The sequence below is a fragment of the Zophobas morio genome, unplaced genomic scaffold (genome assembly GCF_036711695.1).
Source record: "Zophobas morio isolate AGI-343-1 ecotype UQ-CSIRO unplaced genomic scaffold, CSIRO_AGI_Zmor_V1 ptg000307l, whole genome shotgun sequence".
In the NCBI taxonomy this organism is placed as follows: Eukaryota; Metazoa; Arthropoda; class Insecta; order Coleoptera; family Tenebrionidae; genus Zophobas; species Zophobas morio.
The window spans coordinates 48,685-63,335 of NW_026972411.1; the positions used below are offsets into that span (position 1 = coordinate 48,685).

Here is a 14,651-nt window from a genome sequence, read left to right on the forward strand (position 1 = left end):
TAATATTTATGAAAATAAACGCATTACTAAACAGGTTGGCAGAAAATTATTATCTCCGAAGTATCTTTTAAATTTAATTAAACAAATATACATAATTGGAAATGCTTTTTTTTTAACCTTTAAAGGTATATAAACGACTTGGTTGCCTATAAAAACACAACTCCCGTCTATTTTGTTTACGCCCTCTGTTGTGCTATTATACTGACCCGTTAAGGAAGCCGTAGTTTTCAAACCCTCACCCAACAGAGGAATTGTAAATCACGCCTGTAGCAAGACAGTGGTGTATATAAATTAATAAAAAACACGTTTATCTGGCTTTTCGTCATTTTTTCTTCGTCATATTCTAAGCATTTATTCTTTGCGCTATGGTAAAAATCCATTTGACTGCATATAGACCACCTGACTTTCGCAGTAGAGTTTGCTCTTTAAAGTTGGCATTACCATATAAAACTGGAAGGCCCATGCCGAGTAAGCAACTAAACAACTTTGTTGTGTGAGCTTTTTTAAAAAAAAACCTATGCAGTTTTCTCTCCTCTGACCCGTCTTACGGCTAAATCGTCAATACCTATTATTCTAAGTATATTTGCTTTTCCATTGCAGGGTTTGTGATTTCACTCGCGTGGGAAAGAAAAGGAAATTTTAAATTTTTTTCGTCATATTAATACACTGACTACTAGTTACCGTCTGCAGACATTTAATATGTTAAAAATAACCCTCTCTTTTAGAGCTCTACTCTCCAGCAAAGGGTTATTTTTTACTTTATTATAGAAAAAAATCATTAAAAAAGGAAATAGTAATTAGAGTAATATCAAAATTTGGAATTTTTATTTAATTTTTAAACTCGTTTTTACAGTATAATATAACGTAACGGACAATAAAATTAATCTGTCGCCATTTATTTTATTTATTTTTCATAATATATTAAAATCTATATGATATTTTTATATTTTAGTTTTTTTTATATTAGTTCTGATATTCTTACTTTTTTATAAATTTCTGTTGGTAATATTAATAATTATTATAAAACTTTGTTCAGGCTGAAACTAAAAGGTTTTGCTCGTTAGATGCTTTCACCCAGTGGACAACTTCACGCGCTAACTCCCAAGTTAGCTGTATTGGCTCAAAAATTCCTTTGAGTTGGTTTTAATATAAATAATACTTTCGTTCATTTGCGCTTTCTCTGCTCCTCTGATTGTTTTGCTAGTATCAAACTTTTAAGGGTGTAATGGAAGTTGATTACGAAGAGGTACTAAAACGTGTAGATTTAGTTAATTTTCTAAAAGGGTTTTGCATTTTTTTTTAAGGCTATTTTTTTTATGCTGAAAATTATTTAGTTCAAGGAAAACCGCATACTGAATGGTCGGGATAATATACCCGTTAAGGCTCTTGATGAAATATATCAGAAGAAAACACAGCGAGAACATGTTCTTTTAAGGTCTTTCAACAAACTTATTTGCCACAAATTTCTTTTTACGTAAACTAACCTTTTTCATGGACAAACTTGATTACATTTTTTAAAATTTTATCCTTTGGAATTATATGTAATGTTTGCGCTAGGTACCTTCTCACATCAATATTATATAAAGAAATCATAGACATTTAAAGCAACGCAAGACACTAGTTAAGTTAACACGAAAGTGTACTAAAAAATGCAGAATAATTCGGTTGCTGAGAGTTCATTTAGTTATCTTTATAAAAAAGCGATGTAAATGGTTCTGGTTGAAGAATACTCTATGGAGAATTACCCAAAACCAGATCTGAAGACCAAAAATCTACATTAATGGCATTATTAAACATCCTTATTAGTCAGATGGTGGCAACTTTTTATTTTTACTTAGAGTTTACGGATTAGGGTTTTAAAAAAAAAATTAGCGCAGGTCTACTTAGAAGGTTAAAATAAATAACAGAAATACTTAAGGAAGTGTTCACGCTGTCGCCTTTTATTAATACTTTGTCAAAACTATAATTAGTGTAGCATCTTATTGTCTTAGCTAAACTTAGTCTTAGAAATTATCTTTTTCAGTTTTCATGTTTTAAATTTGCATACTATATTTTTATAAATCTTCATCTTTTAATTTAAATTTATTTTGTTGAAGACCCGATTCCTACATAGGCTCTACTGAAAAAATAACTGAGAATCAGTGGGTGGTTGAGAAACATGAAATGGTGTACAAGTCCATCACTTATGTCCCGGGACTTTATAAGGTTTTGTAAGAAATTTATGGTTTTGACTTTCGAATTATTATAATATGCGTATAAATTAAAGATCTTTGATGAAATTTTGGTTAACGCTGCTGACAATAAGCAACGCGATCCGTCCATGAATAAGTTAGTTATATGTATTGATCGGACGAGTAACAGGTAAACTGTGCACAGATGATCTTGTGATAAATTTTTATTTTTTTTCCTATAGAATTGAAATTTGGAACAATGGAAAAGGTCTTCCAATTCGCATTCTTCAAAAAGAAAAAATGTATGTGCCTGAATTAGTGTTTGGTCATCTCCTCACTTCTTCCAACTACAACGACGAGGAGAAAAAGGTAATCTACCTCTCCTTACTTTTGTAACACTCGCCGGATGCCATCCTGCTGGGAAGGTAACTGGCGGAAGAAACGGTTTTGGTGCGAAGCTATGCAACATCTTCAGCACTCTTTTTGTCGTAGAAACTGCCGATAAGGAAACAGGTCTGCTCTTCCGACAGGTTCAGCGTGTGCCGTCCCCGCGGGTGACTTTTTAGCCACTGGCTATGTATTTCTCCCGAAGGAGTTCCGTAATAATATGACGGAAAGGAGTACGCCCCGCGTGACTCGTAACCACGGTTTGGTGTTGTGCCTTTCGCACTTCTGAGCAAATGCCCTTTTTAGTAAAGCACCTTTTGTTTAGGAGTCAAAGAATACACGTCTATTTGCTTTACGCCGGACTTTGGCAGGTTCCGCATGGAAGGCTTGGATGAGGATATCATTGCTCTCTTCACCAAAAGGGCATACGACATGGCTGGCGTTTTGGTCTTCTACTGCTATTAGATATAAGTTGTGGCCCTGCTGACCTGCATGTCTTCTATTGGTAGGAAGACGTTCGGGTCGTCTTGAATGGCGAGCGTATTCCAATTAGTGGTTTCCAAAGTTACATTAAAGTATCTGGCCGCTTCCCAGTTTCGAGATGCGAAACCTGTTTCATAATGGTATTTGACTGCAGCTTTTCCTTACGAAGCAAGATAAAAGCGTCCCTATTCTGTACGAGCGGGTGAACAACCGCTGGGAGGTACTGCCGTAGGGGTATTGTGCCCGCCTCTGATGCCTTCCAACAACCTTAAGGTGGGCATAACGCACAGCGACGGGCAGTTCCAGCAAAACAGCTTTGTTAATGCCATTGCAACAACAAAGGGAGGGACCCACGTGACACACGCCTGCGAGAAGTATGACAGATTTTTGCATAATCTTTTGTTAGCCCACCGCTTTTATGTACTTCATTAGAATAGTATCGAATATTGTGGAAATTGTTGCCAAAAAAAATAAGGCGGCGCCAGTAAAACCAACGCAAATTAAAAATTACGTACGTGCTATCCTGCTTTACTGGTCTTTTTTAACGGCATTTCTGCAGCTGTGGGTATTTGTTAACTGCCGGATTGAGAATCCGTCGTTCAGTTCGCAGACCAAAGAGCACATGACACTTGGCCCTGCCGCCTTTGGCTCCAAATGTGACTTGAGTGATAAGGTAATTTCCGATAAACACGTGGACTATCCACTACTTATCGTCGACTAGTTTATTAAGGCTGTCATTCACTCTGGGGTCATCGATAAGCTTCTAGAGTGGGCCAAGTTCAAGCAAGCAAGCGAACTGAGAAAACAGTGCAGGTTACCATCTGAACGGAGCCGCGGAGCCGTCTCCCATTATCTAATTATGTGCCCGGTGCTTCTCAGCGGGAACAAGGGGGCCCGACTCACTGGTATACCGAAACTGGATGATGCTAATAAGGCTGGCACAAGACTTTCCCACCAGTGCACTCTTATTCTGACGGAGGGAGACTCTGCAAAAACACTCGCCGTGAGGTACTCCTCTTCGATCTCCAGTTGTCCTGCAACTTCCTATTCCACGCTTCTAGTGGACTGAGCGTTGTAGGCCGCGACTTTTACGGTGTATTTCCCTTAAAAGGCAAGTTGCTGAATGTGCGGGAGGCGACCCATAAGCAGATTATGGGAAACAGCGAGATACAAAAGTTCATTTCGCTCGTGCAGTAAAGACTGTGAACTCTAACACGACCTCACCACCTTTAACTAGCATCGTTAAGATAGTGGGGTTGAAGTATAACTACGTGTATAGAGATATCAGCAGTCTTCGATACGGCTCCCTCATGATCATGACGGACCAAGTAATATACTCCGCCCTCATACTTTGCGCTTTCTTACGCGTGTGTCCCATCCATTTTTTTTTAGGACCATGACGGTTCGCACATCAAAGGGTTGATTATCAACTTTGTCCACTACTTTTGGCCTTCCCTTCTCAAGGTTCCTTGCCTTCGCACTACCAGCTAATCGCAGCCCCGTCTAATTATGGCGGTTCCACAGATTCCTGGCTTTTTGGTTGAGTTCATCACACCCATCGTAAAAGTTAAAAAGGGCCACGTATGCATCCCCTTTTACACGATTCCAGGTACTGCCTTGTATAAGAGTGACTGGGTCTTGCTTACGCCCTCGAGTTATCAGAGTATCAAGAATGGAAGAGCAGAACTAACACGGACGGTTGGGATATCAAGTACTACAAAGGTTTTCTTTGCCTGTCCTTTTCCGTCCTTCGAGTTGCAGCATGAGCTTGTGCTACAGGTCTGGGCACAAGCACTCCCGCCGAGGCCAAGGAGTACTTCCAAAACCTGCGGAAGCATAAAATCTCGTTTAGCTGGTCCTCGCCAGGCGATAATGATAAGGTTTGGGCTTCGACGGCCGCCAGTTTTTTTAGAATTTTTCACATAAATGGGCGGCAGATTGAGTTGGCTTTCAGTAAGAAAAAGGCGGATGACCGGAAGGAGTGGTTGGGCTCCTTCATTCCTGGCACGTTTCTGGACCAGAATGTGGACTTTATTACGTATACTGACTTCATTGACAAGGAGCTCGTCCTCTTCTCTATGGGTGCCCTTTCTCCTTTTCACGCTTTTTTGCTTGGGCAGTAACTCAAGTGCCAGCGGATAACATGCGCTCTATTCCTTCTGTAATGGACGGCTTGAAACCGGGCCAGCGGAAGGTATTATTCGCGTGCTTCAAGCGTAACCTTAAAAAGGAAATCAAAGTCAGTCAGCTGGCTGGGTAAGTTGAACGCGCGTTATAGGCCGCCCTATTCTAATTGGTACTACATACAGTTACGTAGCTGAACACTCGGCTTACCACCACGGCGAGGCCAGTCTATGCGCTACCATTGTCAGCATGGCTCAGGTAGGCTTCTTGTAGTCGCCCGCGAAACCTTCTGGTCATCTATGTGCCAAGAATTTTGTGGGAAGCAATAACCTTAACCTTCTCCTTCCTATTGGTTCTTTTGGTAGTCGTCTTATGGGCGGAAAGGATGCGTCCAGCCCTCGGTAAGAGTTCTCGTCTCCTTCGCTTATCCCCACTCTTGTCGTTATCCCTTCCAGGTACATCCACACGGCGTTAAGCCCGCTGGCTCGCTTACTATTTCCTGCGGCAGATGATAATATATTGAATTTACTAGACGACGATGGCCAGAGCATCGAGCCGGGTCACCCGGCTTCCCTGTACTGCCGCCTCCTCTGCGTCACTAACTTTCGCACTCACTGCAGAGTGGTACTGCCCGATTGTGCCCATGCTTCTGGTGAATGGCTGCGAGGGTATCGGCACCGGCTGGGTTTACTTGCTAACTTAAGGATTGTTTACGATGCTCTCATACGCCACCGTAGAGAACAAGCATCCCCAACTACAATGTTTCCGACATTATCAGCAATATATACAGGCTGCTTGACGGAAAAGCGCCGACGCCGATGAAGCCGTACTACCACGGCTTCGAGGGTGTAGTGGAGGTAAGCGCTTGAGGCCCCCCTCCCCCACCGTGATTACGCGCTCTGACTTACAGCTTCTTTCGCACTCAGGAGTGTGAGGATAGTTATAAAACTTTTGGAAGAGTGAAGATCCTCGACAGTAACACGTTGCAGATCATCGAACTTCCCATCCGGACGTGGACCTCCTCGTATAAGGAGGTTTACCTTCTGTCCAACACAACTGCAATTATTTTCCTGAGGGATTTCTAGTTCTTGGATGCTGTCTTGACCAGCGATAGTCCTTTTGTCAAAGACTTCAAAGAGTATCATACAGACACAGAAGGTTTTTAGACGCTTAACCTTTGCCTTTGCGCCATGTGAGGGTGTGTTCTGCAGTTAACTTTCTATTAACGGTGGACGCAAACATCATAGACGAAGCCCATCAGGGCCTGATCCACAAAAAATTAAAGTTGGAGTCGCAGTTTTCGTAAGTTTAACTGGTGTTTAGCCGCTTGGAAGCACAGCTGTGTAACTAAACTTCTGCGCTTTTAGAAAAAATAACTTAGTAGCCTTTGATCCTCATGGAAAAATCAAAAAATACGAAAATGCAAACGCCGTAAAAACTTAATAGTGAAGCGATTGCCGTATTTGTTTCCATCTGCTTTTCAGATTCTCCAAGAATTTTTTGAAGTTCGTTTAGAGTTTTATAAAAAGCGGAAGGCTTACCTGGTCGAAGTGTACACGAGGGTGAGTGTCAATCTCACTCTGATCAGCTTTCGCTTTAATAAGAATTGGCTTTTTTTTTTTACTAAGGAGCATGAAAGGCTTTCCAATAAAGTCCGCTTTGTCAAGGCCATTATAAGCGGAGGTGTGCCCCTAAATTTTAAGCCAATATTTGGCCTTATAACACTTTGTTTGGGCCAGACATCATCCTCAACAATAAACCTAAGAAACATCTGTTAGAAGAACTAAACTTGAAAAACTATAAAAAGTTCAACACAAAGGTTCTCTATTCTTACCAAAAAAAAAGATCCTCTGCCTGATTTTCTTGACATGTTCGTTTTGCGGGCACGCAGGAGAGCGAAGATAATTCCGGTTATAATTATCTTCTGTCCATGCCTCTTTGGAACTTGACTGCAGAAAAAGTCCAGAATTTAGAGGTAAAGTCCAATGTTCCGCTTTCATCTTATTTGAAGCCTCTCCTTTCCTCGAGTAGGATACGATGCGTCAGAAAACGGAGGAGTTGATGTTGCTGATCGAAACTTCGGTAAACCAGCTCTGGAGAAACGACTTGGCAGAGTTTAAAGCAGTAAGCCACCCACTTTTATTCTGCGATGATAGTGTTTACTGCTTTGTAGATGTACGACGAACTCTACTCGGGCAGAGCATCAGGTTCTACAGTTTATTGGAGTGCACAATTAATTTGTTATAAGATCGGCTACTTTCATAGAGACTTCGTCTTCCAGTAAAGGAAAGGTTGCGTCCATCTCTAGAACATCCGTGCGAGTAGTAACTACTGGCAGTAGCACCGCCTGGGCGGTAGGAAGTGCAATGCAAAGTTTTCTGTGCCAAGAGAGCAGCCGGTGCGTGTGGACCCTTTATGCCTCTCGCTGCATCCTTGTTTATAGCGCACCCGCAGGGAGTGGAGGTTCCCGTTCCCGGGAATTTTACCGGGAAAGATGGGCAGCAGCCTAATCACCGTTCCAAGCCGCCAGCCTTCGAGGTTCTGCCGCAGACCCCGCTTCAGAAGAATAACGAAAAAGGACTCAAAAAGGCTGACCTCCCCGTGGACCTAACCTCTGGGTTCTACGACTTTGAGGATTCTCGTGGCGGTTCACTTCTCTCTTCCGAAGCCGCAAAACCTCTTAATTTAAGAAAAACGGTCAAATCTTCGAATATCCCTCGAAAGAGCCCCTTTTCTTCAGCAATTTCCGAAAACTCTTTGGTACTTTTGGGCCCCAAATTTAAGTTTGCCTGTTAATTTTATATACTGGGGTAATCATGCTTTCAGAGTAGTAGTGAGAACGTGGATGGTGGGAATTTGAGCAGCGAGGTTTTTTTTTCAATGCTATGTTCTATCCTGTTGTTGCTTAAGCTCGCTATACATAGGACGAGTCGGAGGCATATATACAAACTCTTGCAGAGAGACTAGCTTCCAAAGCCAAACTCTCAAGCTCGCTCGCCACTTTAAAGACAGTTTCTGCCACAGATCCCATCTTGTAACTCGCTTATAAACTTTTTGTCTAAAAATAAAGAAGGTTAATGTTACGAAATTCATCTAACTTTTGATAAGTGTAGTGATGTTTACTGCTTTCTTTAGAGTGTAAACACAGAGTGAAGTAGCATTAAAACAATTTTTTTAGTATAGTGGAGTCGGTGAACATCACCCACTCGCCCACTTTTTATAAACTTCTAAAAATTTATACACCTGCTTTTTTATTCGACTGATTAAATCCAAGTAATACAGGGAGTCAAAGTGTGTTAAGATAGCCTTTTAGAGCAAAAAAAAAAAAAAAAACAGAAGTTGCAAAACAACAGTTCTAATTTATTATTGAGAAATGCAAATACAGAAAAATCTGAAATTAGGAGTTCACCAGACTCAATTTCAGCTGGAGCTATAATATTCACCCTTGTTGATAAGCTAAACAATACTGCAGTTAAGCTTTCCCAGGCGGGTGATCTCGAATCTGCGACTGTTCAAGAGCCTCAACCAGAGGGCAGTGTTACAGCACATGCTGTAGATAATCACAACCGAAAACAACTGCCTCTTCTCGTGGATATGCTGCATGAGCTGCTGATCAAACTTCACAGTGTCCAAGTCTACCGGCGATCTTCGCTTCGGAACTGACTGGCTGGCAGGCGGATTAAGTGGCTCGCTAATTGCTACAGGCTCGATGGGGATCTCGCTTATCCCGAAAGATTCAACTTTAATAGAATCATTCAAAATTGGAGCACTGTTGTCTTTGAGGTCTGCAGACAGCTCTTCGCAGATGTAGGAAGCTGTACCAACCGAAAAGTCACCTTCGTTCTTGTCAAAGGTGGGATGCAGTCCTTCGGGTGCAAGATCGCCAACGTAACTGTGCGACTTGATAAATCTAAAGCTGGCCGCTTGTTTGCAATTCCAGCTCGGAATCGATATTTCAGAAGGTACAGAAGAAGCACGAGCTTGTCTGTTTCTTTTGGGGACCGCCACTGCAAGGTATGGCAATTATATTTGATTTAAAAACTTAGAAAACGAGCGCTAAGTTAATAAGTTTGCTTGTGTTATAATAAATGAGATGCTCTTGAAAATATAGTTAACGATAGGTTTATGAAAATTTCCATAAAAATAGTAGCAGTACGGCATAGTGCAGGCGACTCTTTATCTTTCTGGTGAAAGGGATACCGGTTAAAAAACTCTTCCAAGATAAGCGTTAACTTTTCATAATTTGATTTTATGCCGTTTGAGATTAAAGCTAACTCAAGTAATAAAAAAAATTAGAATTTTTTGATGCCCGTGTACAAGAGTAAAAAAAATAAACCTTCCACGAATTTCCCAACTCCCCAAACACTAACAGAAATATTAGCTTCTACGCGTTGTTCACACTCGTTTTCTGCAAATTATAGACTAAATAACTTTTTTTTCAAAGCTGTGTACTACGTTTACCGGTTAAAGGAGTAATGCACGTTAGGCTACTAATATTGCAACTCCCGGCAAATAAGGAAGGTATTGTCCTCACTTTTATGATTTTATTGTCAGGGTCCAGTTTTACATGGTCTTCAAATTCTAGTTCGCTTACAGGCCCCATTTTTAAAAGCCAAGGGGGTATCTTATAAAATAAGAGGCATCGTTAATAACATTATAACTTTAAATTGAAACAGGAAAAATAAAATTGAAAGACTAAAAAAATGTAGATCAGTAAGTGCATACGTTGGAAAGATCGGGCTTCGTGGAACACTTCATACAAACTATTCTACCTTTAAAATATAAAAATTATAAATAAAATAATAAAATATATAAAAACGGTAAACCAAGTTCGTCTTTTTCGGAGAAAGTGATAATTTTTGACTTATTTTTAGTAAATGCACATTCCACCAAAAACCTGTGTATAAGTCAAAGCGAATAAGAACTTAGCGTGGCCAAAAAAAAATAGTAAGTGGAACTATGTACTCATATATTTATAGTATTACATAAGAGTTAGAAGCTATTTTCAACATTGTGAGTAAAAATGAATATGTTATAGGTTGCCTCTTATACCATTCTTGAGTTAGTCTAAAGTTCCAATACTTTTCTGCTGATATGGGCAAAGTAGCTGAAGCATTAACTGTAATCATGCTTAGAGTGTTGAGTTGAGTAGAATTGCATTCTTAAGTAAAATCAATACAAATAAACTTAACTATTTTAAAAATGGCAATTTATAAACAAGGGGGCCTCCCGTAATTAAAAATTTTTAAAATTTAATAGAAAAGCGATTAATACCAACAAAACTGGAAATGCTACAAACTAACTTGTATAACACAATTTGATTTTGCTTTACAGACCGTAATATTTGCAAGTTTTCCGTTTATCATTAGCCAATAGTAATTATTGCCTATATTAGGGTACCCATGAGAGGTACAAAAACTAGGTTACGGATACCATGATGTGCTTTTTTGTATGAGTTATATTACTAATAAATTCAAAAATTACATTTTACTTTATCGCTGCTTTTATATATTTAGCGAGATTTACTAGAAGTGTGTAAGGTGATAAAAGCCTTTCTTTTCCTAACAGGAGGATTAAGGCTTTATAAGACATGTGGGATACCATTTCATGCAGTGGTATACACATTAAACCACAAAACTGACTTGTGTTAAAAAAAATTTATATTTTGTCACTTCGCATGAACTGGGCGAACCTGTAATCTCTATAGCGACTAAAAGGCTCCCTTTAAAGGTTGTGACAAACATCCACATGCATTGGTCATCAGAATAGGATTATGTTACCTTAATTTAATGTCTCTTAATATAGTTATAATATTTAAGTTTGCCTTTTACAAATTAATAATTTAAGAAACCTTACAATTTACAGGCCAAAAATATGTTTTGGATGATAGGACCGGGTCACATAAATATATTAATATCATATATAATGCTATTAGCTGCAACTAATCTGTTTTATGTGAACATACCTTTACCCATATGACGAAAAAGTTTAGAAGTTCAGGAGTCATTTCTCTCTTGCAATGTAGATTAAAGTTGCCGGTAACTCAGACTCAGAAAAAAATTGGTGCTGGCTTCTTTTTATTTAGATTAATTTTAGTCACGAGCATTGCATTTACCAAATTGTTCATAATATATTTGCGTTTTAGCACTTAAACAGATTTTCAAAATATACTACTTAAAGTAAATAGCTGATAGAGTTACCTATTTCACAGTTAATCGCCTTTTTCTTATTCTTTTTTAAATCCTTTTTCCTCCTACCATTTACAGTTTCTAAGTTCTATTTCTAATCCAAGTTCTAGGTTATAAGATCTCTTCTCGCCTATGCACAGTAGTTGCTTTAGTTTTGTCCCTCCGCACCTTTCTTGTTCTAATATCTTAGCTCTGTCTTACCTCCATCCTTGCTCTAAGTTCTTAATAGTTTTACTTTTATCTTAATTCTACTTTTACAATTTAGCTCCCAAAGAGTACAATTATGGACGCCTACTATCTTGAGAGAACCTTACGATCTTATGACGTAACAAGTAGCCTCATTAGTGGGGACAACTATAAATTTTCATACGACGTGTTACTATTATGTGTTTCAGTCAAGCTCTAACCTACCCGCGAGGTCGTTATTTCCCTTTCATCACTTAAATTTATATAAAAATGGGGTAAGGACTGGGTCTAGTCTGATCATGTGTCGTTGCTCGTTCGTCTATATATAACGGCCTAAGCGTTACCATAAGCTAAAATGAGATTTTTAAACTAAATGTTCTTTTTCATATACGTTGAGGTAATAATTATACGACAGAAAAGTAAAATTACTTTTCATTTTTGGGCATTTACCGTATAAATATTAATTTTAGTTTAGTGTTTGCAACCTTTTATTAAAGTTCGGTGGGGTTGTCGTTTTTGTTTGTTTTGCCCTTTTTTTATATTTTATGTATAATTTATATTATAAGTTAATGCAAAATAAAAACTTTGCGTTTATGTTTTAAAGAGTTTTAGAGGTTTTAAATATTTATTTTATTTTTCTTGACCAACAAAATTCCTATAAAAAAATTCACTCGCTGAAAAAAGGGCTAGCATTTGACTTAGTACAAAATAATAATAGTGTTGGCAACCTTTCATCTAACTATAAATAGTTTACGCTAGAAGAGTAAAGCATAAGAATTCTAAAGCATTTAAAGAAGGCACATTTAACAAATACCTTGACTATTAAAAATTATAGAATAGGAAGCAAGTAGATGCACAGCCAACGAGTTTAAATTTTATAGAACATGAGTTACATTATTAATATATATATTATTTTCACTTACCGTTTAGACCGTAAGTCAACTTCCCATCATACAAAAATAAATAATCAAATTTGCAAAGAGTATATATGTAAAGGACTATAATTGCTTTATTTTCTATGATCAAGTTCAAAAACATTAAATAAAGCTCTTTACACATTAACTTTAGCGAGCCGTCCTTCTGGGCTTTAATAGGAATGCAAGTTACAAAAATTGGTTAATTTTTTATCCCACGCTATCGCTGCGTTCAGTTTTAATCCAATACATATAGGAACCCAAAGCGCAAACGCTTAAAAGAGAAATAACGCTAGCTAACGAAAAGATCTGATACTTGTCTAATATTCCAGCAAGTAATGGCATAAGCACTCGTCCTAAAGAACCACAAGTACCCAGCCAACCCATTAAAGGTCCTTGGGGGCGGCTTCCAAGAAGTTTGGAAAAACTTGAAACCAAAGTGGTCTGCTTCGGTGGAAGGGCGATACTCCAAATTAATATAACCCCCAAAAAAAACAAGGGTAGGGAAGATTCAGAGAAGCTGCACAGTAAAACTGTACTCCCAGAGGAAATGGTAATAAGAGAAAGTAATAAGATGGTATTCTCCTTCAAACACTTTACTAAAAATAATGTTATAAGAAACATCAACAACCCACCCAGACCCAGGAATCCAAATAGTTTTGAAGCGGCAAGTGCCTTCGCTACTTCCCCTGTAATGTGTTTAAAATCGGCGTAGATACCCACGGTTAATGTTTCCACCAAGGAAAATACTGATCTGGATGAAAAGTTAAGAAACATGTAAAGAAAAATCCCCGCGACAACTTTTCTTTCGAGTTTTTCGGAACCTCTGCTAGCAGGAAGTAATATTCTTGCGGACTGTGCTCTTTCACATTCGACATTACAGAAAAGTAGAGCACTTAGCCCAAGGTTTATCACGTTGGTAATTATAATAAGAAAAGCAGGTGCCGTGAATGAATTCCAATGCTGACTTTCAGAATTGCGTACAAGGAGGAGAGGTAAGAAAGGTGCTATGCCCAAGGAAGCATACTGAGCGGCGCCATTCAAAGCTAGGTAACGGGTTCTTTGCTTTAGTGTTGTAATTTTAGAGGTGTGAGAGCGAGCTATGCTAAGGACACCGGCCGCAATGCCGTGAGTAAGGCGAGAAAATATAAGCAACCACGGGTTTGGAAAAGAATAAGCTAAAAGATAAAGAGCAGAGCCTAAAATAGCTAGCAAACTGGAAGTTATTAATATAATTTTGTCGCTCATAATTGAGCTTAAGTGACCCCACACAGTGGAACCAAGCATTCTACCGATACTGAATGAGGAGATGGTAGCTCCATTAAGAAATTGTCTAGAAAAATTTCCTTTCACACGATCTGCCATGCCTGTTAAAAAGTTTTGTTTTAATAAAGTTGTTAATAACACATTTTAAAATATTATATAATAGTTTACTTAAAATTAGTCTTAATTATATATTATATTTATAGGCTGCAAAATATTTTGTAGGATATGACTAAAATTAAGACAACATTCCTTGTACATATGTTACACAAGATTTTTACAAAAAAAATTACACACAATTTAATCACCTATAAATTTATTTTACTAAAATTACAAACTTTGACTACCATATAAGTAATTTTGTTAGCAAAGTTAAATTAAACAAAAAATTTTTAAGGTTAAGAAATGCGTAAAGATAGAGTTAGACTATTCTTCTTAGTTAATATCATTATAACTATTAAAAGAGAATAAAGAATAATAAGTAAAGACTATCACCCCAATTAGAAGGTATGAAAACTCCTCTTGAAAACTCTATACAAAAAGTTGTGGTGTAAGTTAATACAAATATATTTATAAAAAAATTTTTTTTGGAAAGTGAAAATTCTTCTGAACGGCTATCTAGATCATCTGAGCAAAGGTCATTATTATAGTCACTCTCATCAGAGTTTTGATGGTGCTCCAAAATATCTTCACCTGACGTATAATCTAAAAGGTTTCTTTCAGCATCACTACTTTCCATAGACTTGCGCTCATTTCCAAGATTCAAATATTGAGACATTTTGTAACGTAAATTTGGTTAGAACATAAAAAGCTGTTGTTGCACACTAGGTAGTAGCAAAATTTTAACCTCGTATTCAACTGTATAAACTCTTCCAATAATGCGTGGTTTGTTCTTCGGCTTTACCAATTGCAAACAGCAAAGATAAAGTTTAACC

The 14,651-nt window shown here is 38.1% G+C and overlaps 1 protein-coding gene and 1 long non-coding RNA gene across 6 annotated transcripts; both read left to right on the forward strand.

Moving 5' to 3' along the window:
• Window positions 1-1,082: 1,082 nt before the first annotated feature.
• On the forward strand, window positions 1,083-8,227 carry LOC135119805 (DNA topoisomerase 2-alpha-like). Of its 4 annotated transcripts, none has more exons than XM_064044193.1 (44): window positions 1,083-1,136; window positions 1,205-1,246; window positions 1,335-1,435; window positions 2,097-2,205; window positions 2,267-2,361; window positions 2,414-2,540; window positions 2,597-2,701; window positions 2,764-2,818; window positions 2,884-3,005; window positions 3,068-3,133; window positions 3,196-3,261; window positions 3,315-3,415; window positions 3,474-3,552; window positions 3,601-3,714; window positions 3,763-3,854; window positions 3,921-4,049; window positions 4,103-4,216; window positions 4,279-4,369; window positions 4,434-4,505; window positions 4,566-4,650; window positions 4,704-4,763; window positions 4,821-4,921; window positions 4,979-5,123; window positions 5,177-5,297; window positions 5,351-5,423; window positions 5,475-5,566; window positions 5,621-5,724; window positions 5,786-5,850; window positions 5,903-6,022; window positions 6,092-6,199; window positions 6,251-6,323; window positions 6,377-6,467; window positions 6,533-6,596; window positions 6,650-6,727; window positions 6,794-6,848; window positions 6,905-6,984; window positions 7,057-7,140; window positions 7,197-7,289; window positions 7,339-7,372; window positions 7,431-7,456; window positions 7,507-7,563; window positions 7,620-7,925; window positions 7,992-8,033; window positions 8,090-8,227. In XM_064044193.1, exons 2-44 carry the CDS (start codon window positions 1,226-1,228, stop codon window positions 8,201-8,203), a joined length of 3,930 nt encoding a protein of 1,309 aa, XP_063900263.1. In that variant the 5' UTR covers window positions 1,083-1,136; window positions 1,205-1,225; the 3' UTR covers window positions 8,204-8,227. The 4 variants fall into 4 exon arrangements, with proteins under 4 accessions (XP_063900263.1, XP_063900266.1, XP_063900262.1 ...); XM_064044196.1 differs by lacking the exon at window positions 1,083-1,136 and having other exon boundaries at window positions 1,195-1,246; window positions 7,620-7,703; window positions 7,755-7,925; XM_064044192.1 differs by lacking the exon at window positions 1,083-1,136 and having other exon boundaries at window positions 1,195-1,246.
• Window positions 8,228-12,935: 4,708 nt separating this feature from the next.
• On the forward strand, window positions 12,936-13,806 carry LOC135119809 (uncharacterized). Of its 2 annotated transcripts, none has more exons than XR_010278374.1 (4): window positions 12,936-13,006; window positions 13,072-13,144; window positions 13,196-13,675; window positions 13,728-13,806. It is a non-coding gene; the product is annotated as an uncharacterized LOC135119809 (long non-coding RNA). The 2 variants fall into 2 exon arrangements; XR_010278375.1 differs by having other exon boundaries at window positions 12,995-13,019.
• The last annotated feature ends 845 nt before the right edge of the window (window positions 13,807-14,651 follow it).

What these genes read in the sequence shown, in the direction of transcription:
- LOC135119805 (XM_064044193.1), top strand. Translation starts at nt 1,226, where the DNA reads ATGGAAGTTGATTACGAAGAG. An exon ending in GCTCGTCCTCTTCTCTATGG is followed by an intron (nt 5,124 to 5,176) that starts GTGCCCTTTCTC and finishes CTCAAGTGCCAG; the next exon opens with CGGATAACATGCGCTCTATT. An exon ending in AAAGTCAGTCAGCTGGCTGG is followed by an intron (nt 5,298 to 5,350) that starts GTAAGTTGAACG and finishes TACTACATACAG; the next exon opens with TTACGTAGCTGAACACTCGG.